Genomic DNA, 23,959 nt, shown 5'->3' with positions numbered 1-23,959 from the left:
AAAAAAAAAAAAATGCTTCTAAAGAGAATTTCACAGAAGTCAGTATGATGAAACTTGACAGAACATATTCTGAGCCACCACATCTAAGAAGCCAGCTATGGGTGAAGAGCCAATAGACCTAGTTCTTTCCCTGCTCTAGCACTATCTGTGGGTCTCTGGGAGAGCTACATAGCCTTCTGGGCTTCCAAGCATGTGAGCTGCAAAGTGGGGATGAATCCTGCTTGCCCAGTTCCCACCTTGGAGAACCATGGCACCTATTCAGTGAAAACACAAATGGGCAGTCAGGTAAAGAAAAGCAGATGTGCAGCTGGCCTGACACTTCTGTGTTAAGGAAGCAAGAGGAAGTTTGGGGAGAGACACATCACCAGTGGCAAAAAGGAAAGGCCTTAAAAGAACCTGGACCAGCAACCACAATTCAGCTACCTCCACAGAAAGTCATCAGTGACACATTTCTGCCAACTAGACCCACCCGAACAGTATAGTGCAGCCCAGGTGAGCACCTGGCCGACCTCCATACTGATGTGCAGGAGGTTGTAGGCCTCAATGGTACTGTGGGTACTGGGGTAAAGGGGGGTATACATGGGTCCCTTAAGAGTTTATTTTTAGTTCTTCTTTTTTGTTGTTGTTTATGTTTTTGGTACCAGGGATTGAACCCAGGGGTGCTTAACCACTGAGCCACAACCCCAGCCCTTTTTAATGTTTTATTGAAGACAGGGTCTCACTGAATTGCTTAGGACCTCACTAAATTGCTGAGGCTGGGTTTGAATTCACGATGGTCTCCCTCAGCCTCCCCAGTCACTGGATTGAGTTCTTAATGTTGCCGTGGCTGGGTGACGCTGCACGACTGTAATCACAGCGAATAAGGAGGCTGAGGCAGGAGGATGGTGAGTTCAAAACCAGCCTCAGCAATGGACCAGCTAAGCAAATCAGTGAGACCCTGTCTCTAAATAAAATAAAAAATAGGGTCGGGATGTGGCTTAGTGTTGAGTGTCCCTGAGTTCAATCCCCAGTACCACCCCGCCCCAAAAAAAGAGTTATGGTTGACACCCTCAGCAGCAGTGTGTCAATTTTACCTCTTGAAGACTCCTGGCTCCAACACCCATATGTATTTGAACACCCACTTAACAAATGTTTGCATGTGTAAGAAACATGAAAATGAGCAGATCAGCACTTTGGGGATTTCCTACCACTAGAGCAAACCTTTAAAAGTGAACATGGTCTCCTGGTTGATGTCTTAAGAACACACACAGTCTGATGTCACCACCTCCACCTGAACTCCAGCAAGTGCTGAGGGAGACAGGAAGAGCTCAGTCTTGAGATCAGTGTCCCCAGCAGTCACAGGCGGTGTGCGTGGGACCCTGTGCGCACCTGGCATATCCGCCGTCCAGCTGAGCATACCACCCCTATCGCAAAGGTGGACAAGGCCCTGGTGGAGTTCTTACACTTGGCACGTGGCCTTGGGCTCCCGTTCCTCCCTTCCCGCAATTGCTCACGGAAGGTACAGAAGGGAACATTTTTTATTCCTTCAGTAAGCGCTGTCTCCCAGACTAGAAAAGACGAAATCTAGAAGGACCAGTGCCAAGCATGCACAGCGGCCACCGCGCTCCAAACAGGCGGCTAAGGGTCTGGCCTCTGCGGTGCTCCTTCCAGCGGCCCAAGGTGGGCACCGGGGGCCCAGCACGCACGCTGCTGGTGCAGGTCCTGATCCGGGGAACTCGGCCCAGAAAGGAAACGCCACCCGAGCTGAGCGAGGCCGGCCTGTTACCTGCTCTGCCCCGTAGACGGTGGCGAACTGGACGAAGTCCTCCATGCGGACGAAGCCGTCCCCATCCGCGTCCAGGGCGTCGAACACAGTGCGGAGGCGCGCGTCGTCCTCCAGGCCGGCCGCGGGCTCGCCGGGTGGCGGCGGCGCGGAGCTGGGGTCAGCGGACGGGCCAGGACGCCCCTGTGGCCGCTCGCCCACCGCGCGCGCGAGAGCTGGGCACGGGCCGCGGCGGGAGGGCGCACAGAGCGCACGGTCCCCCGACTCCGCGGCCCCGCTCGCCGGCTCGCCGCGGCCCGGCGGGGAGGCCGGCCGGCCCGGCTCCATGTTCCGGCCGGGCCGAGCTAGGCGTGCGGCGGGCGCGGGCGGCAGACAAAGGCGCTCAGGGCGCGGCGGCGGGCGCGGGCATCCCCGCGGCGGCGCGGGCGGGCGCGCGCGGGGCGCCCGGGTTGCTCCGGCTGGCGCTCGGGCCCTGCTCCGCCCTCGCCCATCCTGCCCGCGCCTCAGCGGCCCCCGGCGCGGCGGCGCGGCGGGCGCGGAACCATGGCGGCGGCGCGGCCGGAGGGCGGAGGGCGGAGGGTGGGCGGCGGGCGGCCGCGGGGCCGGTGGCCGAGCGGAGGCGAGAGGACCGGGCAAGAGATGCTGAGGTACCGAGCGTGATGTCGCACGGCCCCGCCCCATGCGGTTGACGTCAGCGCGCCGCGCCTGTGTCCCCGCCCCGCCGGCGGGATATAAAAACGGCGGCGGGGGCAGGGCGGATGCGAGTCTTAGCGGGATCTGGATGTGATGTGGTATTTGGGATTTGGTAGCAGTCTGGGTGGTGCGAGTGACTGACCGAAGGTGCACGGTCCTTGCACGTGACGACCCCAAAGGGCCAGCAGAGGTGCTCACTCTGGGCTCCCAGGTAGGTGCAGGGAGCGCTGCGCTGCAGGTGCCGCGCAGAGGTCGAGTTGCTGCAGAGGTCTCGCGGGAGGCAGACGGAGCACCTTCCCGAGTGTGCGGGCCGCACAAATGAGACCACCTGACTCGCACCTCAACACGCTCGGCGACCGGCCGAGGCCCTCGTTTTAAATCTGTTCACGGGATTTGTATTTTGGCGGGGTGAGTACCCAGGGGCACTTTGCCACTGAGCCACATCCCCAGCTTTTTATTTTTTTTTTAATTTTGAGACAAGGTCTCGCTAAGTTGCTTAGCGAGAAAATGGCAATAACTCTAAGTTGCTGAGGCTGGCCTGAAACTTGCGATCCTCCTGTCTCAGCCTCCATAGCTTCTGGGATTACAGGCATGAGGAGCTGATCTCTCTGGTCAGCCTCCCAAGCCCTTGGCTGTCGTTAGCAAGTGGCCTCTGTCCCTAGTGTCACTGTCATCAAAGGGACAGGGTCATGGACACCAGACATGGCAGTGGCAGAACAGGTGAGCATCCCCCGCCCCGAGCAGGTAGCCAAATTTAGCGTTCCTGAGCGAGTGTGAGCAATATTTTTCACACTTGGCCAACAGCTCCAGGTGTGGTTTCCTAAACAGCTTTGGCAAGAAACAAAGGAACTGAACATGCTTCCAGGTGTATACCCCAGGAGCCTGCTTATTAACTGAGTCATCTCCCATGGCAAAATTCCCAACATGTAGCACCAGACTTGGTGAGTCTGGCTTTGAGAAAAGAAAGATGAGACTCAAAGTCAAGGGTGAAATGTTTTCTCTCATAAGCGGAAGCTAAATAAAAAAAGGGAGGGGTCTTGAAAATAGAAGGGAGATTAGTACAGTAGAAGTACACCAAGGGGGAGAAAGGAAGGGCGGGAAGGAAGAGCAGGGGAATGAAATTGACTAAATTATTCTAGGAGCATGTATGAATATACCACAGTGCATTCCAATCTTAAATGTAACTATAATGCATCAATTAATGAATAAATGACCAATATTGTAGAGGAAGGGTAACAGACCAAGGAACAGAGAGAAGGAGGTAGTCCAGGGGGATTGAAATGAAAAAAACTGTTATGTGCCTTTATGAATATGTCAAAATGAACCCTACTATTATGTATAACTGTAATGTTCCAAATCTCTTTTAGAAAACAAAAAGGTAAGGAGGGGTTCCCTTCTCAAACCTTATTGCCATTTTCTTGTAAGAGATGTGTCCATCCATGAGGAAGATGCTACATTCAAAGAAAAAAATCACCCCCAGTTTTGTCAAGAGCTGGGCTTTAGCCAGGTAGCAGCCTCAGAGGCAGTTGTAATAAAGGATCAGTCTTTGTAAATGGGGTGTAGGTAAGGTAACAGCTCCCTCTGATCCTAGGTGCTAGATTCTGAGGGACAGGTGCTCCTGCATGCCAGTGCTGGAAAAATGTCCATTGCTTACCTGGTAGACCCGCCCAAGTGGAACCACCACGTGGAAAGTATGCACCTTCCTGCTAAACGGCCACGCTTGTGATCCCAGCCACTCCAGAAGCTGAGGCAGGGAGGTCTCCAGTTCAAGGCCAGCCTCAGAAAAATAGCAAGCGCCTGACTTAAACTAAAAAATTTAAGTCAGTAAATTAAAAAGCTTTAAAAAAAAAGAGCTGGAATGTGTCTCAGTGGTTAATCCTGAGTTCAGCCCCTCATACACACAAAAGGTCACTATGTGAAAGATGAAAGGCACAGGTTCCTGTCCTCTGAGAGGACCCGCCCTCTCCCTTGAGAGTGTACCCCTTCCCTATTCCTTCTAATAAACTCATATCTATAACTCTGAAAGATAAAAAGGCAACATAAGAAATGAAAAACAGGGTTAGGGTTGTGGCTTAGTGGTGGAGCGCTTGCCTAGTATGTGTGAGGCACTGGATTCGATTCTCAGCACCATATATTAATTAATTAATTAATTAAAGATCCATCAAAAACTAATAAAAAAAATTTTTAAATGCAAAACAGGGCTGGGGATAGAGCTCAGTTGGAAGAGTGCTTGCCTTGCATGCACAAGGCCCTGGGTTCAATCTCCAGCACCAAAAAAGCGGGGTGACTCTTAGTAGGATAGGGAGGGAGAACATGGAAGGATTAGATTAATTCTAGATAGGGAAGAGGGGTGGGAGGGAAAGGGAGGGGGCAGGGGATTAGCAAGGATAGTGAAATGTGATGGTCATCATTATACAAAGTACATGTATGAAGACTTGAATTGGGTGTCAACATACCTTATATACCAATAGAGATAAGAAAATTTGTGGTATATACATGTATTAAGAATTGTAATGCAGGGGCTGGGTTGTGGCTCAGTAGTAGAGCGCTAGTCTAGCATGTTCGAGGCCCTGGGTTCAATCCTCAGCACCACATAAATAAAATAAAGATATTGTGTCCAACTACAACTAAAAAATAAATATATTTAAAAAAATTGTAATGCCAAAACAAAAACGAAGTACATGTATAATCGCATAAATTGGCATGAACATACTTTATATAGAGAGACGAAAAATTGTGCACTGTGTGTGTAATAAGAATTGTAATGCATTCCACTGTTCTGTATTTAAAAAAAAATCAACATGTCAAAAATTTTTAATTAAAAAAAACATTAACATCAACACTGTCCAGCTCAGTCAGCTGTTCAGACCTGCCATGTCTTCTTTGTGGTCTGTTAAGTTACTTAGAACCTTGCTAAATTGTCTAAGCTGGCCTGAAACTTGTGACTCTCCTGCCTCAGTTTCCTGAGTCACTGGAATTACAGGTGTGGCCACAATGAGCAGCTCCCCACCTATTTCCTTGTCATCTTTATAAGTCAATTTGAGGGCATGGGGAATTGACCAGGGCTTCATACGTGTTAGGCAGGCGTCTTGTCACTGAGCTATGCCCCAGCCTACCACAAAGACTTAAAGGTAGTTTGAGTAGGTAAATGAGGGTCTGTTTCCAAAATGGGCACCAGCCAGCCAGCACTGAGGGCCGCATAGGGCTGGGTACCTACACTGAAAGTCCTGCATCGTGGAGCTTACAGTTCAAGATGGAGCTGGCCCCGTGGGAAGTTCCAGCAGGATGGGTAGAGGGCCTGCCTAAGTGGCCACAGTACTCTCCCTGGGAGGCTACGGCCCAGGGGGCGAAGCTCTGCCTAGGTTTTGCTGTCTCCTGTTTATTTAAAGAAATATACCTTTAGCTGTCCCTATTTCCCTTTGTTCTCTGGAAAGCCACCGTATATGAAGTTTACCTTTGTCCCTCAGGCCAGCCCCTTCTCCTCACCTTTTGTTTGTCAAGGGGCTGTGGATCTGTCACACCCAGATGTTAAGGGCTGGTAACCATTTGTTCTGTTTCCTCTTCCCTTTTCTTCCATCCTCAGTACTTTTACATTTAAAGCTAAATACTGTATTTTGAAAATGGACCACTAGACTTTCTCTCTCTCACAGTGAATCAACAAACATCCATACCATGGAATACAGTTCAGGAATAATAAGGAAGGAACATGAACTCACACAGCATCATGGATGAATCTCAAAACATCAATATTTAAGAAAATGAGCCAGCAGACAAGGGTACTCATTATGCAATTCCAATGCTGTAAAATTCTAGAAAATGCAATTCAGCGCCCAGTTCAATGGCCATACCTGTAACCCCAGTAATTTAGGAGGCTGAGGTAGGAGGATTATAAATTCAAGGTCAGCCTGGGCAACTTAGTTATATCCTGTTTCAAATTTTTAAAAATACTGGGGGAATAGGGGAAAGGAAGAGGTGATGGGAATGTCCAGTAGACAGGACTTCAGTTTCCTGTGTTCAAATATGAATACACGACCGTGTAACTCCACATTATGGGCAACCACAAGAATGGGAAGTTTTGCTCCATGTATGTATGATGTCAGAATACATTCTGCTGTCATATATAACTAAAAAGAACAAATAAATAAAAAAGAAAATAATAAATAAAATGAAAAGAGCTGGGGATGTAGCTCAGTGGTAGAGTGCCCCTGGGTTTAATCCCCAGGGTTGTGGGGTGGAAGGAAGTAAGGAAAAAATAAATAAAAAGAGCTGGGGTTATAGCTTAGTGGCAGAGCACTTGCCTTGCACATCTGAGGCACTGGGTTCGATCCTCAGCACCACGTAAAAAAAAAGAAAAGAAAGAACTATAGGGACAGAGAACAGATTAGAGGTCACCTGATGATAGGGCAGAAGTGAAAGGAAGACATGACCAGCAGGCAAAGACTGGACAGGTGATGTGCATGCTCATAACCTTGACTGTGATGTCTCAGGGGCCCAAATAGCTGACACAAATCATTCAAGAATACTCTCTGCATGTGTGCAGTCTTTCATGTCCCTCATGAGGAGGCTGCCTACATTGTGCCTTTTAACATGTATTCACCAAGCAAAGTGAGCAAGAAGTCAATTTTAGGTCTAGGTCACACTCCCTGCTGGCCTCTGCTATGTGTTTACTGATATCTTATTCAGTGGGAAGAAATTTTTTTCTCACCTTCAAAATTGGTAAAGTACATTTTTCTCAGAGTAAAAATAGAGCATGAGTTTGTAAGGTATAGTTTAACTCCTCCTGACTCAGCCCAAGGTTTTGCAGATTTTCTTATTTTAACATCTCAGTTGAAGTTGCTGGCGCCAGCTTCCTGTGATGACAAAGCATCTCCAGCCACCCCGGAGCTCTTCAGAGCCCACATGGCACCCACCATGCCTCCCACACACAGTGCGGCCTGTGGGGAGGCTTCTAGCCCTGGAGCTTCCTTTCCATGGCAGCTCAAAGCTTTTTGACCTGGGGCAAGGAATGCCTGTTCAAGTCACTGTCCACTTCATTGTCCATATCTCATGAGATGCTAGGGAGTTAAACGTTAATTTTTTATCTCTGATACCTGTTTCTCATTCCTTTTTTGGCGCCATCTGCCATCTTTCCACTACTCTCTCCAGGTTTTCCATATCCCCTGGCACCAGGCAAGGGGCCCAAGACCCATGCAGTCACATGGGACACACATAGAGGCTTATCAGCATGCTTGGCTGATATAAGTCTATAAGTGACCTAGGTTGGTGGAGGACAGGACCCAAAGTGGAGGATCTGGGAACCCAATTTTCTTTTTTCTTTTTGGTACAGGGATTAAACTCAGGGGCACGCGACTACTGAACCACATCCCTAGCCCTATTTTATATTTTATTTAGATACAGGATCTCACTGAGTTGCTTAGTGCCTCGCTTTTGCGGAAGATGGCTTTGAACCTACAATCCAATTACCTCAGCCTCCCCAGCCACTGGGATTACAGGTGTGCTCCACCAAGTCAGGCCTTGGGAACCCAATTTTGTAGAAGCAGTACTCTCCAAGCCTTGGCTTCAGGGGGAATCACCATATTTACATTCACAAGATGAATTTATTGAGGGAACTGACACATGATCCAAGCAGAGCAAACCATCTTTCCCAAGAGTTTGGATGTCAACTGGCAGAAGGAGCAACCTGAGCAGGTGGCAGCTGGGCCTCGATGCCCAGGGGGTGAGGGAAGGAAGGAAGGGGTAGGGATAAAGGTTAGTGGTGAGCTCTGCTCAGCTTGCACAAGGCCCTGTGTTTGATCCTAGCACAGAAAGAGGAGAAGGAAGGAAGGTAGGTTGTTTTATTTCTGGGTTCCAAAGGTCTGTGTCCCAGCTTCTTTTCAAAGTTCCAGTGCACTGCCCCACCCCACCTGGGAGCCTGTGAAGGACCCAGAATCCCGCAGACATTCCCCCCTTGGATCTAAAGGGCCAGAGTAGGTCTGCCACATGCCTCCAAGAGAAATGCCTGATGTGTCCTAAGGGAAAAACGGGGGCCTACACACCAGCCCAGATCTGAGGCCAGCACAGGAAGTTCTAATCTGGAGAACCCACCTGCCCCACTCCTCCCCAGTTTCAGTAGGCTCAGGCCTCAGCACAGAGCCAAGCACAAGTAAGATGCTTCTGGCTGCTTGGACATGCATCCTGGGGAAGGGGCTTGACTGGTGCCAGGCAGCATTGTCTTGTCTCATAGGATAAAGGATGAAATGATGTGGAGGTCAGAGAAACACTTGCTAGCCTCCAGTGTTGCAGCTGGCAAGGTTCTCTGGGATCCATCATCTCATGGTCCCCACCTCAGTCCAGGAGCCTACATGGACACAGGCAGAGAGAAGATAGGAAACCACTGGGGACATCAGCTCCTCCTAGGAGAGTCACATTTTAAAATAGGGTTTTAGTAGATTACTGAGGCTAGCCTGGAATTTATGGCTCTCTTGTCTCAGCCTCCCAAGAGATTGGAGTCACAGGCAAGGCCACTGTATCCAGCTCAGCTCACATACTTCTAGGTCCCCCAGCACTTAGCACACACAGTGCTCAGTTGGTGAGTGGACTAATGTCCATGTGCGAAGATCATCCTCAGCTGTTTACCATGGCCCCATGGGGTGACAGAGCTTTGGCAGGTTTCACAGAGTCCATGCTGGGAAGGGAGGAGGGAGAAGGGCAGAGAGGCAGACCCTAGCATCTGGGAAAACCTTCCAGCAACAGGAAAGTGTGGGGAGTAGGCCCTGGTCCCAGGGTTTGCAACACATGCAGGCCAGAGCTGGCTTGCTCAGGGTTACCATGGCAACAGAAGTCGTTGGTGGAACTCCCCAAATCATCACCATTTATTCTGAACATGTTTAAGGTTCTCTCTGCTTTATGAAACATGAGCACACCCAGATGCTCACTGCGGCCCCTGGATCCCAGTGACATCTGGGAAATAATCTGCACACCTCATGTCAGGGTGGAGTAAAGAAGTTGGGATTTGTTTGCTTGTTCTTTCAACAAATGCAGCACACAAAGCCTTTCAGCACGTTCACCTTCTTCCTGAACCATTGTTGAGGATATGGTGCTTTGCATCTTGGCTCTGGGTGTTGTTTTTATGTATAGTTTTCAAAGGATGAAATTTTGTTTGCCCAGAACCTCATACATAAGAGGTAGTGTTACCACTGAGCCACACACCCAGTCACAGAGGATGAATTAAACAGCTTCAGCCATGGCAGGGGGAAGCTTAGCATTGTCAGGGCCTGTCTGCTTCCACAGCCAAGGATACAGAAAATTCACTGCCCAAGGCTCATATAGATGAAATTATCCTTCTTGGGTTGGGTGGATAGCTCAGTAGTAGAGCCATTGCCCAACATGCACCAGTCCTGGATCTGACCCCCAGCACCACATAAAAAACAAACAAACAAAAAAATACAAGTTACCCTTCCTTTCAAAGAACCTGGCATCATTTCTATCTCTAAAGATAACCAGTGGCTTGGGAGGCTGGGGCAGGTGGATTGAGACTTCAGAGTTAGCCTCTGCAAAAGCAAGGTGCTAGGCAACTCAGTGAGACCCCATCTCTAAATAAAATACAAAATAGGGCTGGGGATGTGTCTCAGTAGTCAAGTGCCCCTGAGTTCAATCCCTGGTATATATCTCCATAAGACCAGGTGCAACCATGCATGCCTGTAATCCCAGCAACTCAGGAGGCTGAGGCAGGATGATCACAAGTTCAAAGCCAACCTCAGCAACTTAGTTAGGCCCTGTTTAAAAATAAAAGGAGCTGGGCTGGGGTTGTGGTGCAGTGGTATAGCATTTGCCAAGCACACATGAGGCACTGGGTTCAATACCCAGCACCACATAAAAAAAAAACTAAATAAAATAAAAATGTATTGTGTCCATCCACAACTGAAAAATATTTTTAAAAAATAATAATAAAGAGCTGAGCATGTAACTCACTGGTTAAGTACCCCTGGGTTCATCCCTGATACCAAAAAAAAGATAATAAAGAATAAAAATCCTGAGGGTGTGGCTCGGTGCTTATCTAGGCCAGTTCCTATAGCCAGGCTGCCTTCAACATCATGTCTCCAACATGACTATAGAAAGACATACAGCCCTGAGGCCCACTTCCTGGCTCTTCTGTCCTCTTGGAGGGAATCTTGAGGATGGGTCCCAGAAGGGGGCTTCTTTTTAACCAGACCAGTTGCTGGGCAATGTTCCCATCTTAACTGCCTTCAAGGGCAACAATCTGATGGCCACAACTAGCAGGCTTAGGGCCTCTCCCCTGAAGTCAGGCTTCATGGGGAAAGCTAGCAGGCCCCTAGCTGCAGCCAGAAAGCTCTGTGCATTCCAGAGGGCTGGTGAATGCCTCTGCTTCTCACTCTCCATGCTTCCCTAGTAACTATTTAACTGTTTTCTTTATATATATATATGCATGTACATATACATATATATAATCCTTTAAAAGTATTTTTATTTTTTAGTTTTCAATGGACCTTTATTGTATTTATGTGCAGTAATGAGAATCAAACCCAGTGCCTCACACATGCTAGGCAAGTGCTCTACCACTGAGCTACAGCCCCAACCCTATTTTTTTTTTTTTTTTTTTTTTTTATTCTCCAACAGCACCACACTCTGGTCCCAAATGTTTAACCAGCAGGTGCAGCCCAGTGTAGAAGCTGAGCTGCCTACAGGCAGCATTCCAGCAGGCCTGCCACCCACTGTACTTGCAATGGCTGAGGACAAGTAAGGTCACCTCCTCTCAGGGTGATGGCCTGAGGCCAGAGCACTTAATATATTACACTTCAGTGGGGCAGAGAATTTTCCAAGATGAGGCAACTCCCTGGGACCTTGCTGACTGCCCTGCCAAGTGGGTCTTGTCCCTGTATGGGGATTGGAGCACCATCCCCACAGTTGCCCCTCCAGGCCACCAGGCAGTCCCAGGCTGGGAGAGCAGTTTTCACGTAGGACAGATTGAGGCTTCTCACTCCTGTCTCTGAATGACTTGTAGATAAGCAGGACACCTCCCCAGATCATACTGAGCTTTCTGGCTCATTCCAGGGCAGCATGGCTCAGATAGGGCCTCACCCAGGGTTGTTGTACCCCACTCCTTCTGGAGCCCATCTCCTAGAGAGGGCAGGCACAGTCACCAGCATCCCACCTTCTTTTGCTGTGAACCAGGGACCATGGAGTTTATGTCCTGGCCAGAGAGAAGTTAGGAGGAAATGTCCCCACTGAAGCTACTGTTAGGCGGGCCAGGATAGGAAGGGCTGAGAGTCCTGAAGTGTCCACTAGCACTTCTGGCCTTCACACAGGGGCCAGCATCAAAAAGGCACCCTGACTGCCAGAGACAGCCAGTAGCCAGTGTAGACGCAAGTCCCAGATGCAGGCCATAGACAGGCTCCAGGTGCAGCCCCCATTTGCCAAGTCCTTACAGAGGACCTTCAGGGAGGATGAATGAGGCTAGACATCAGGTGTACCATGATAAGACTTGGAGGATGGGGGATAAGGATCTCTGCTAGAGTGGCAGCACAGAGCTGCTGCTGACTAGCAGGCAGGTGTATACACCCATCATGCCTTCCCTCATGCAGGTACCTACAGCTACTCCCACTTTACAGGTTAGGAACACCAAGTTGAAATCATGGCTTTCTAAAGCCAGTGGACAGCTGTAAACTCAATACTGTTTGCCAATCAGTGAAACTACATCAGACATCTCTTTCCTGGGACTGAAGCTGAACATGTCTAGGGTTTGAGGTGGAGGTGAATTGGGAAGCCAGGGAAGAGGGAGACCAGTAGGCTATGGGGAGGAAGCTTCCTCCCACAAGGGCAGCCATAGGGCTGAAGCCTTGGCTGGAAGCCTTGCTGCTTGCCCTCCCATGTGCAGAATGGCCAGGAGGAGAAAGGGCAGTAGGAATGTCCAAGTTGAGGAGAGGTAGAAAAAGATGAGAAGCAAGTGCAACCCTACCTCCAAAAGACAGAGTGAGTGGTACTTTTTAATGGTCTTCTTTTTCCTTATAAAATTTTCTGCAAAGCCAACGTATATATTTTTATAGCAAAAAGATACTGCATTTCCTGGAAAAATTCTAGGAACTGTGCTCAGATGCCTGTGTGAGAGGTTGCAGGCTGGGCTCACTGGCTAGTCACTCCTGCCCAGGACATAGTCTGAGGAGATGCAGAGTGCAAGTACAGCTCAGTCCTGAGAAAGGGCTGTACTACCAGATCCAGTGCTCTTGGCTTTGCTGTGGAATGCAAAAGAGACAGCTCCCAGAAGTATTCCCTGTTTCTGGATACGATATTGTGTATCAAAAGTTGTATCCCTCCAATATCCTCCAGAAACTCCAGCAGAGGCTGAGGTCACTGAGGAAGATCAAGTGGCACTGTACACTCCTGCATAGCTGAAGACCCCATCAGCAGCAACCCACATGTACTCAGGCTGGGGCAGGAGCAATTATACAGCTCCACCTTGCAGGGCATGGTCAGGAACATCCAAGGACACAGGTAAACCCCAGAAGCAGGAGCAACACCTCACCTAGAGCTTAGCAGAGGAGGATTCGAAGTCTGCCAGCTGCTTGGTGTCATTAGGGGATGTCAGCCAGGCCCCACCATCAACAACCAGCATGGTCCCAGTCACAAAGGAAGCCAGAGGGCTGGCCAGGTAGAGCACACTATGGGCAATCTCCGTCTTGTTTCCCAGCCTCTGCAGAGGGCTCACAAGGGCCTTTGTGCTTACTCTGGCCGGGGAACCACCTAGAGGGCAGGAAGCAGGGGCAGGAAGAGGGGAGCCTGCAGTGAGCCCTAAGACCAGGGTCCTCTACCCTCCCTAGCCAGCTCTGCCTCTGAACCACATCTGAAAACGATGAATGGTGCTAATTTCAGCAGGCCTAGTGGAGCAGAACAGGATGGCTTTTCAACCCCCCAGGGTTCTAGCAGTATTTGTGGGTGCCCAGTACCCTGAGTGACCCCATGGCAGGTCATGTTCCCCAGAAGACTTACCCAATCGCCGTAAGCCCTCTGTGCCACTGATGGGGCCTGGGGCAAGGCTGTTGATGCGAATGTTCTGGGGACCCCACTCCACAGCCAAGTGCCGTGTCATTGCATCTGTGTGGAAGCTGAAGATTTAGGGAAGGTCTAAGGAAGCAGGGGCTGCTGCTCTGTCTCCTAGAGTGGTTTAGGTGTGAGTGTGGGCCTAGGGTCAAGGCTAGGCCCTTTCCTACACACCACTGGGCTCAGGATCACCTGGAGAATGTGGCTTCCAGGATGGTCAGGAGAGGACCCCCTGGGAGCCCAAGTTGAAAGACCAGAAGGGTTGCCCATACCCACAGCTGCCTTGGCAGAGCCTGCGTGCACCTGGAGCACCTGCCCCCGGAGATTCAGGGTAGCAGTGATGTTCACGATCACCCCTCCATGGTCCTGTAACACAGGAGGGTGGGGTGGTAAGTCAGCAGCAGGCAGAGAGGAGATCCTGGCCGAGAGGACACCCACCCGGAAGAACTTCTCATAGAGCACACGAGACACATTGAAGGTGCCAATGGTGTCAATGTCAACCACAGTCTTGAAGGCATTGAAGGACAGAGCACTGGCGGGACACAAGAAGTTTCCAGCTGCACCTGCAGAGGAGACAGATGATGATGCTGAAGTCTGGGGAAGATGGGGGGCCAGGAGGGCAGAAACCCAAAGGGAGGGTGCACAGTGAGTCCGACACCCAATAGGTGGTGAGCAATGCTGGACAGGGTAGGAGACTAAGTACTTGGATAAGTTCCTGAAAGGCAAGAGTAAGACAGGACAGTATGTTATCCTCTGAGGAGTTTGGGATCTGTAAACGAGACCTTATTTGAATTAGGGTTTGTTTTATTTTGCTTTTGTACTAGAGATTGAACCCAGAGTGTTCAACCATTGAGCTACATCCCCAGCCATTTTTTTAATTTTGAGACAAGGTCTTAGTAAAGTGCCCAGACTGATCTCCAACTTGTAAGCCTCCTGCTTTAGCCTCCTGGGTTGCTGGGATTATAGGTATGTGCCACTATGCCTGGTAAATACAGGGTCATTTCAGATTCTCTCAAATTGAAGTCATACTGAATTGGGGTGAGCCCTAAATCCCATGATGGTGTCCTTATAAGAGGAGAGGATACAAAGACGTGCAGAGGGGAGGCTGTGTAACGATGGAGGCAGAGATTAGAGCCATTGTAGCCCCACTCCAGGAACAAAGGCTTGCCCCACACTCTGCACTAAGATAAAGCCCCAGAGCAGATTTTTTTCTGGAGCATGGCCCTGCTATCACCTTGACTTTGCATTTTCTGGCTTCCAGAACCATGAGAGCATTTCTCTTGTTTAAGCCATCCATTTTGTGGTACTCTAGAAACCAATATAGGAGATGTTTTTAAAAGGAATTTCAGCAGAGTGAACCTTAATGTAAACTACAGACTGTAAATAATATATATCAGTTGGGTATGTGGCCACACCTATAATCCAGCAATTCAGGAGGTTGAGGCAGGAGGATCACAATCTCAGCAACTTAGTGACAGTCTTTTACAAATTAAAAAGGGCTGGAGCCAGGCGTGATGGTGCATATCTATAATCCCAGCAACTCAGGAGGCTGAGACAGGAAGATCTCAAGTTCAAAGCCAGCCTCAGCAACTTAGCAAAGCCCTAAGCAATTTAGTGAGACCCTGTCTAAAAATAAAAGAGGGCTGTGGAGCTGGCTCAGTGGTTAAACCCCACTGAGTTAAATCCCTAGTACCAAAAAGACAAAGACAAAAAAAAAAAAAAAAGGACTGGTGATATAGCTTAGTAGTAGAGGACCCCTGGGTTCAAGCCAGTGTCATTAAGAAAAAAAAAAAAGAATCAATATTGGTTCATCAATTGCAACAAATGGAAGATGTTAATAATAGGACAACTATGTGGGGTAGGTATGTGGACTTCTATGAATAAATGATTAATTATTCTGTAAATCTAAAACTATACTAAACAATGGAGTCTACTACTTTATGTATGTGTTGCTGGCATTGAACCCTGGGTCTTGCAGACATCACTCTACTATTGAGCTGCTCCCCAAGCCCTGTTACTTTTTTTTAAGTAGGAATTTCAGGACAAAGGGAACCCCTGACTTGTGATTCAGTCATGTTCATAGGGTGTCCTCTTGAGCTGAGACTGAGCTAACCTACCACTTGGAAAGAACAGAGCCAGAGGCCTGGAGCTTGGGTCTTGCAGGTGTGTGGATTAGAGCTGAACCTGGTGCAGGTGTTGGGGCTCTCTGGTACCATCCCTGACCCTCCACCAGAGCTCTGGGTCCTCTCAATTACCATATTATAACCATCAGAAGCCTCTAGCCTCCCTCAGCATCAAAGCACTGTAAAACGCACCATTAATAAGGATATCGATTTTGCCAAACTCCTTCAGTGCCTGGTCCACAGCGGCCATGATGGCTGGGGGAGCTCGGACATCCATAGATAAAGGGAGACACTGCCGGCCAGTAGCAGCAATCAACTTCTTGGCAGCCTAGAGCCAGGAAAAGAGGTGGGTGGCCAGGAAGAAAGGTAGGCCATAGCCCTGGCCTGAAGAAGAACCTTCAGAATCTGATGTAGATGATTAATCTCAGTTCCACTAAGACCCTGCTGCTCCCACTCTTGAAGACACCACCTGAAACTGGCCATCTTCTTGGCACTGGTAAAAAATGGGTAAGACATCCCACACTCTCCACTGCCTTTAACCTGTTCCCACCCTGTCCCTCTGGGTCACCCTCCAGGCCATCATCACAGATCAATGGAAGCCCAGATGATTTCCAGTCCCCACTTGAATTCAGAGTTTCCCCCCCAGGTTGAGGACCTAGTCAGTGGGATGATGACCTTCATTGCCCTGAAGAGCCCAGAGAACTCTCCTGGGGCCAAATTATCCTCTAAAAAAAAGATCCCCACAGGACAAATAATCAGAATTTTAAGTCAAAGGTGTCTCTGGGAATCCACTTCCACTGAGGCTCCATATTTGAGAGGGGAGCAAGATTTTGTGTTAGCATCCCCTGGGCCTCAGGACATTCCCAGCCCAGGCTCAGGGCCCCAGAGCCACCTGTGGACAGGCCACAGGAGAGGCTCTCTCACCATGGAAACTCTCAGCAGACTCCTGCTGGCGATGACCGTGTGGCAGCCATGCCTGCAAAACCAGATGGCAAGCCTGAGGACAGCAGTTGTACCAGTGGGTTCCCTCAGGGTCTCAGGTAGAGTATAGCTGGGGGCAGAAGTTCAACTGGCAGAAGGTACGGGGCCTGAGCAAGACTGAGCAGCTCTGGAGGGACCTCAGGTAGGTACATGGTTGCCCCTCCTACATGGGCCAGGTCTCTGGGATATATCAGCCACATGGGTATGTGGGACATGGTGGAACAGCAGAGGTGAGCCACTGACATCAGGCCCAGACCTTCCAGGTCCCCTGCACAGCCCTGTATGCTCCACCCTCCTTCCTGGAGGCTAAGGGGAAGGACAGAGTCTATTCTCAGGCAGGGTGCTCCCCTGGCCCACTCCCTGACACTTCCACCACCAGCACCTGTAGACAAGTTCCATGGGAGACATGGTATCCCAACTAACCCTCACAGGAACTCTAGGCATGGGTGGCCATGTTCTGCATGAGGCCATCAGCCCTGAAGATGAGTCCTCCTGGAGTGGGTATATCCCAGAGTCTCTTTCCAGTGGAATTCACCTCCACACTCTGTTCATAGCAAAGGGGTCTGAGGCAGCCCACCCTGATCTTCAGCTCTTAAAAGCCTCAGGAGGCTCTGAAGCCACAGCCACACAATCTCTTGATCTATAGGAGACCCCCAAGTCTTGCCACTTCTGGAAGCACTTGGCTCATCCCCAAGATCCAGCCAGGTCCAGGCAAGGGGCAATAAAGAACAGGGGAGGGACCCAGAATAGTGCTCACCGCATGAATATCTCAGCAATCCGGAACCCAATTCCAGAGCCACCTCCTGTGATAAAGGCCACTTTGTCCCTGAAACAAGAAAAGAAGTGACCTTTTAAAAGGTCACTGTTAAGGTCACTGTTGGACGTGGATATAGCTCAGTTGGTAGAGTGCTTTGCCTCACATGCACAAAGCCCTGGGTTCAATCCCCAGCATCACAAAAAAAAAGAAAAAAAGTCACTTTTGTTGAGCATGGCAATACACACCTGTTGTCCCAGCTACCCCAGAGTCTGAGGCAGAAGAATCATGAGTTCAAAGTGAACCTCAGCAACTTAGCAAGACCCTATCTCAAAAAAAAAAAAAAAAAAAAAAAGGCTGGGAGCGTATCTCATAGGTAGAGCTCCCCTGGGTTCAGTCTTCAGTGCCACAAAAATAAATAAGGCACAAGGTGGCACATGCCCATAATCCCAGTGACTTGGGAGGCTGAGGCACGTGGATCACAAATTCAAAGCTTCACCAATTTAGTGAGGCCCTAAGCATTTTTTTTTTTAGAGAATATTTATTTTTTAGTTTTCAGTGGACACGGCATCTTTATTTTATTTTTATGTAGTGCTGAGCATCGAACCCAGCGACCGCGCATGCCAAGTGAGCGCAGTTACTGCTTGAGCCATATCCCCAGCCCGCTAAGCATCTTGATGAGACCCTGTCTCAAAAAATGCTGGGGATGTGGTAAAGCGCCCTGGGTTCAATCCCCAGTACCACATAAGTAAATACTGTCAGGGAGGGCTGGTGACCTGTGGAGGACTTTGGTCCCCTGAACAGGCCCTTCCATCCTGGTGGACTTTGTACGAAAATAAAATGCAATCTTTTAGGCTTTCTGGATCTTTTGGGGGTAAAAAATGATTTTAGAACTGGGGTGTAGCTTAGTGGTAGAACGCTTACCTAGGGAGCACAAGGCCCTGGGTTCATCCCCAGCAGCAAAAAGGACAATTTTAACCAAAATTCTCTGAGAATGTTATCAACGATACATTTTCAAAACAGACAACCCCCACCCCCGCCTGCCAGTCAAAACGGACTTCTCCACTAAGCTCGCGGGAGATCCGGATGCGAGCATCTGCGCACTATCTAACCGGCCGCAACCCGCTCCCACAGTCTGCAACCCATCCGCATGTCCCGCGCGGCCAGGGCAGCCCAGCTTGGCGCTCACTGGAGCAGGTCCGGGCAGAACAGGTAGCGGTACTCAGGAAGACATTCGTCCTCTTCCACGTCGGGCGGCAGCTGAGCCATGGCGCTCGGGGCAGGACAGGTAGCACGACAGGTGGCAGGAAAGCCGAAGCCTCTAGGCTCTGAACTTGAGGCCACCAGCCCTCCGCCCTCAACCAACCAGGTTTGGAGACCCGCCGGCCACGCCCCAGAGGCCCCCAGATTCCTCGCCCCTCCCGTCCCAGGATGCCCCACCACAGGCTCCTTCCCCGGACTTCCCACCCCACCTCACCCGGCGCGGGGCCCACTGGGAGTGGGCGGGGCCGCGCGCAGCGGGCGCAGGCGCAGTAAGGGGTGGAAGCACGTTTTGTTAGTCCTTCCCACCGGTGATGGTAGGCGACCGCTCTCCACTGACCCTCAGACTACTGGACTAAGGCCAGTTCGTGGGGCGCTCGGCGTGCGGACGTACCCGCTTCGGGGACAGCTTTCCCCGTGGTGGATGACCTCGGGAAACTGGGGCCGAAAAGGCCGCGGCGTGCACGCAGGACTGCCCCTGTGCCGGGTGGAAAGTGTCTCGGCACTTCGCCCATGCCATCTGTAGCTGTTCAGAGGCTGATGCTGAGAACCCAGACCCTAGACCTCCGTCGCTCCGTGTCAAGTGGGGAAGTGACAGCCAGGTCGGCCTCCCTGTAACCTGGGCTATAGAGAAGCAACCTCAGGACCCATGGATGGGAGCAGCTTGTGGCAACGTGAAGATGTGCGGACGCCAAGTGTGCCCGGTGGCGCTGGCTTTTAATTCCAGCAGGTCAGGAGGCAGAGGCAGAAGGATGGCAAGTCCGAGGCCAACCTCTGCAGATTTAGGGAGACTGTCTCTAGAATTTTTTTAAAAGTCTGGAATGTAACTCAGTAGTTGAGCACTTGTTTAGCATGCATGAAGCCCTTAGATGCAATTGCCAGTGCCAGAAAAAAATATATATATATATTACTGCTGGGTAGCTCTCGGTGTTGAATGAAATCAGGCCACTAAGTGGGAGGCACCATGGTCACAGGCTCATTGTGCCTTGTGTGGTCCTAGTCCCTACCTCTCCCTGCCACTCTCCTTCAGCAGAATCAGACTGGCTAGGCAGAGTTCCGCTAGAATTTCCCCAGATTTCAGGCTGGAGAGCTCTGGACTCCTGCCTGATTCATACAGTCATCAAAGTCAGGGAGCCCCTTCTGTGTGTGCAAGGCAGGAAGCTTCAATTTTATTACTACTTCATAAAAGCATCTTTACTGTCTCAGAAATGGCAGAAGACAAAATGAGCACACCACCCCCATTATAAGCAGTGGATTTTAATGTGTCTCCTTTGGAGCAGTTAAGGTGACCTCTGAGGATGCCCAAAGGTTGTCTGGCACTTTGGTACAGAAGGATTTGGTCCAATCTTGTTATGATTTAGGATACATAAAGGCACATAGAGTTGGGCCTCAAACTCCCTTGGGCTTGGGTGGGGCAGAAAGTGAGCAAGAAAGTGGTTTGGGGGAGACAGGATGGGTGTGGCTAGAGTTGTTGACGAAAGCAGTTGGTCCTGGGTGGTTGCTGGGGCACTGAGGACAACACAAGCCCTCAAGCTGGGTAGCTGCTGCTATAGTGGCCCCCATCTGCCCAGTTCACCAGCTCGCTGCTCTGGAACCACAGCTGGATCTCTCTCTGGGCCCCTTCCACTGAGTCACTGGCGTGGATGATGTTCCTGTGCCAGGTGACAAGTAGCTTAGTCTCCAGTGTGCACCCGAGGGCCCTAGGGTCAATCTGCTGCTCCCCTGCACCCACGGGAGCAAGCAGGTGACTGCAGAAGGAAAAGGAAAAATAGGAACCAGAAAACTGCCATCCCAGACTCTGGGGCCAGCCCAAACTCTGACTTTTGGGAACCTCCTTTCCCCACCAGTGTCCCACACCAGCCCTTCAGGGTATCTGGCAGGACAAATGACACACAACACAGAGTACAGTCAAAACAACAAACAATGAGAATGTGTCATCATCAATAAGTGCATGGAAGGGCAGGGAAAGAAGTTGTTCTAGTCAGTATTATTCATGATGTCCCACTGTAAAGCCTCTTTGGCTTCACCCCCCACCAAGGGTGGGGAAAGCTCTGTCACATTTCTGTGACTGAGTGCCTCAGCACCCAGCCGGAGAGTGTGACCCAGTTACGTGCAAGATTGGTCTCCCACAGCTTCACCCGCCACCCAGCAAGAAACCCAAGCCTTGGGATTTGCATGCTGTTGCTGGAATGGCCCTCCTCACCCCACAGCAGGCAACCCAGGTATCAGGCTCCCAGTACCTGCTGATGTGGATGCTGAAGTCCCCCCGGATGGTCCCAGGGGCAGCCTCAGTGGAGTCACTGTGTCCTATCATGGCCCTTGAGGCGCGGACCACATTGTACCCTTCCCAGACCTGCAGTACAGAGCTACAAGTTGGGGAGAAGTGAGGAGCACCAAGAGCCCAGGGCTCAATCCTTTCCCTGTGCTTAGTGGAGGACACACCCACATTGCACATCCTCCACCCTGGTCCGGTCATACCATTGCCACCACGGGCCCAGAGCTCATGTAGCTGATGAGGGCTGGGTAAAAGGGCTTCCTCTGTAGGTCCTGGTAGTGCTCAGCAAGGATGCTCTCAGGTGCCTAGGTAACATGGGAGAGGGGTAAGAGGAGTCCCTAAAGATGAGCCTGCCCCCCAAAAAACTGGTGTCCTGACCTCAGGGCACATTGCAGTTAATACCTACATAGGCTGGCATCCCAGACAGATACCTCCCCACACCTGCAAATACCAAGCCAGAAAACCCCCATGACACTGGATTGAGCTGTGAGTGGCCAAGAAGCACCCCCAGTACCTCAAACACTACAAGGGCTCTGATACCTGCAGCATCTTCATGCCAACCAGCTTGAAGCCCCGCCTCTCAAAGCGCTGGATCACAGCTCCAATGAGCCGCCGCTGTACCCCATCTGGCTTCACTGCAACCAGGGTGCGCTCCTGGGTCCAGGAGGGCCCTCCTTTAAAAGTGGGGAAGTTTAGGGCTGCCATTACCTCACCCTTTCACATCTCCCCAACCTGAGTTCCTACCTGGGCCCAGACAGCACTAGGCTTCAGAGTGCCTTCATGCAGGGCAGCTCTAGAAGGAACAAGCACAGCACTCCCAAACAGGAACTACCTCCTAGCACTGCCTCCGAGGGGTACCCAAGGCAGCCTGTCCCCGCAGGTTTCTCCCACACAGTGGCAAAACTGCCCAAGACTGGTGCAGTGGTGTACACCTGTAATCATAGCAGCTCAGGAGGCTGAGGCAGGAGGATTGTGAGTTCAAAGCCAGCCCCAGCAACTTAGTAAGATCCTGTCTCAAAAAAAATTTAAAAACGGCTGAGGATGGGGGCTGGGGATGTGTCATAAGCGATGGCGAGCTCGCCTGGCATGCATGTGGGCCAGGTTGGATCCTCAGCACTACATACAAGCAAAGATGTTGTGTCTGCCGAAAACTAAAAAAGAATAAATATTAAAATTCTCTCTCTCAAAAAAAAAAGGGGGGGGCTGAGGATGTAGCTCAGTGGTTGAAGGGTCCCTGAGTTCAATCCCTGATACCAAAAATAAATAAATAAAAATAAATAAAATCTGCCCAAATGGAGAATGGAGCTAGCTTCTTTTGAAAGGCATTTTAAAGCCAGACATGGTGGCACATGCCTGTAATCCTAGCAGCTTGGGAGGCTGAGGCAGGAGGGTTGCAAGTTCAATTGCAGCCTCCACAATTTAGCAGAGCCCTCAGAAACTCAGATCCTTTCTCTAAATAACATACAAAAAAGGGGCTGGGACTGTGCCTCAGTGGTTGAGTGCCCCTAAATTCAATCTTTGGTACCAAAAAAGAAAAAAGGCATCTTAATTAGTCCCGAAACCAGGGAGGCCCAGCCTGGCTTAGCCTGAAGCCCACCTGGGGACCTGGAGAAGCTACACTGGAAAGTGCACACCACTTGTCCTTAAGGAAATGGCAGGTGCTGTCTGAACCCCAGCCCTGTCACATTGTGAGGAGTCCGGAGCCACCTCTGGTGTAGGCACCCAGAAGAGGGGAAGTGCAGATGGGCCAGGCAGTGGGGACACAAGGGGGCTTAAGACTGAGAGGAAAGATGGAGGGGTTCCTATTCCTATCCATAATTGAGGAGACTGGCGCCAGGCAGGAACTCAGCAGCTGTAGGACATCAGGCTTGACTCAGACCAGTCCTGAGCCTCTCTCCAGAGGGCACTGCCAGGGATGGGGGGGCACCCTCATAGTCCTGCAGCCCCAAAGCACTCCCAGAGCAAGGAGCATCCCAGACCTTGGATGCCGCACAAAAGAAGATGGGCAGAATGAAGGAAAAATACCAAGCCGCAGGCCAGGTGTAGAGCTCCATCCTCAGGAGGAAAATTAACCACGACGTGCTGTGCTCAGGGCAGCAAATGGAGGGGGATCAGCACACCCCTCGGGGCTGAAGGAACCCGGCAAGACCTCCCTCCACTAGCTTATTTGTTTCCCAAACCAGCGATGGTGCTGGCTGGTTTGTGCCTGGGGGAGGCCGTCCGCTTTCCAGAGCGCATGGAAGAAAAATGATATTTGGCTCTCAGGAAGCGCACTGAGGGGAGGCCGTCAGGGCAGGGGTCCCACGCAGGGCTGGGCCAGGCAGCCTTGGGCCTGGTGTCCCGACTCTGGCCCAGTTTGTCCAGGAGCTGACGGCCCCGGCAACAAAGGCTCCACAGGGAGTCCCCTACAAGCCATCGGTCCACTGGGACCGCCATCACGCTCGGGGTTGCCATCTGGCCTTTGGGTTTCTTCTGCTCTGGACCTTCGGCACCCCCCGAGCCAAGTAGCCTGAGGCTTTGCGGCTGCTGGGCCCCGCAGGGCGGGAATGCAAGGAGGGCGCAGGGCCAAGCCCGCGCCAGGCCCGCGCTTCCCGGCTGCCCGCTGCACGTGCGCGAACAAAGACCGGAGCCGCCCGCCCGCCTCCCACCCGCCGGACTCACCCGAGCTGGGGCGCACCAGCTGGCGCGGGCCCGGGGGGCGCGGCCCGCACAACAGCGCCCGAAGCGCTGCACGCCCGTAGAGGCCGCCCATGATGCGGGCCAGCCCGGCGCCGCGCGCTGCGAGGCCAGGGCGGGGCGGGGCCGCGCTTCAGGACCGCCCCGCGCGCCCCAGGGGCGACCTGACGGGGCCCACTCCCCACTCCAGGCACGTGGGAACCCTCCAAGTCGGTTTCTGTTAATATCTGAAGCAAATAAAATTTAATAATGAGACCCAGCTAGAGTTAGTTCTGCCTCTGTTACCAACGCAACTGTTTGATATTGGAGACGGAGTCAGGACAGGGCGCTCTTAGGGCTCCAGGCTTCCGGATTCTTCTTACTAATTAGGAGGAAAAGACCGGTCACCGGCCCTGGAGCCC

At 51.1% G+C, this 23,959-nt stretch overlaps 3 protein-coding genes across 22 annotated transcripts in view; all 3 read right to left on the bottom strand.

The window, feature by feature from the left end:
- Window positions 1–2,060, bottom strand: part of Rab11fip3 (RAB11 family interacting protein 3) — a 64,714-nt gene extending 62,654 nt beyond the window's left edge. For 4 of the 9 annotated variants that reach the window (XM_078024788.1, XM_078024787.1, XM_078024789.1 and 1 more), the window contains exon 1: window positions 1,766–2,057. In XM_078024788.1, the coding sequence (XP_077880914.1) occupies window positions 1,766–1,810 (45 nt within the window). In that variant the 5' untranslated portion in view covers window positions 1,811–2,057. Of the gene's footprint in view, window positions 1–1,765 lie in introns of all 9 variants that reach the window. The other 5 variants (XR_013427194.1, XM_005323656.5, XM_078024786.1 and 2 more) reach the window with 4 other exon arrangements.
- A 5,972-nt stretch (window positions 2,061–8,032) lies between these two features.
- On the bottom strand, window positions 8,033–18,761 carry Decr2 (2,4-dienoyl-CoA reductase 2). 11 transcript variants are annotated; one of them, XM_078024820.1, is made up of 8 exons: window positions 18,537–18,761; window positions 17,351–17,455; window positions 16,537–16,663; window positions 15,805–15,940; window positions 13,762–14,052; window positions 13,439–13,543; window positions 12,975–13,192; window positions 8,033–8,847 (listed from the first exon to the last, which is right to left on the bottom strand). In XM_078024820.1, the coding sequence occupies exons 1-7, from the start codon at window positions 18,614–18,616 to the stop codon at window positions 12,975–12,977; spliced, it is 1,062 nt and encodes a 353-aa protein (XP_077880946.1). In that variant the 5' UTR covers window positions 18,617–18,761; the 3' UTR covers window positions 8,033–8,847. The 11 variants fall into 11 exon arrangements, 10 of the variants coding, with proteins under 10 accessions (XP_077880946.1, XP_077880944.1, XP_077880945.1 ...); XM_078024818.1 differs by having other exon boundaries at window positions 8,033–8,792; XM_078024819.1 differs by lacking the exon at window positions 8,033–8,847 and adding an exon at window positions 9,283–9,837.
- A 1,087-nt stretch (window positions 18,762–19,848) lies between these two features.
- Nme4 (NME/NM23 nucleoside diphosphate kinase 4) lies at window positions 19,849–23,701 on the bottom strand. Of its 2 annotated transcripts, none has more exons than XM_078024830.1 (5): window positions 23,544–23,701; window positions 21,423–21,556; window positions 21,086–21,187; window positions 20,848–20,960; window positions 19,849–20,355 (listed from the first exon to the last, which is right to left on the bottom strand). In XM_078024830.1, exons 1-5 carry the CDS (start codon window positions 23,632–23,634, stop codon window positions 20,136–20,138), a joined length of 660 nt encoding a protein of 219 aa, XP_077880956.1. In that variant the 5' UTR covers window positions 23,635–23,701; the 3' UTR covers window positions 19,849–20,135. The 2 variants fall into 2 exon arrangements, with proteins under 2 accessions (XP_077880956.1, XP_005323719.1); XM_005323662.5 differs by having other exon boundaries at window positions 19,849–20,259.
- Between the last annotated feature and the right edge of the window lie 258 nt (window positions 23,702–23,959).

This window comes from Ictidomys tridecemlineatus, chromosome 10, assembly GCF_052094955.1.
Source record: "Ictidomys tridecemlineatus isolate mIctTri1 chromosome 10, mIctTri1.hap1, whole genome shotgun sequence".
NCBI classification, from domain to species: Eukaryota; Metazoa; Chordata; class Mammalia; order Rodentia; family Sciuridae; genus Ictidomys; species Ictidomys tridecemlineatus.
This window is presented reverse-complemented; position numbering and strand designations above follow the sequence as displayed.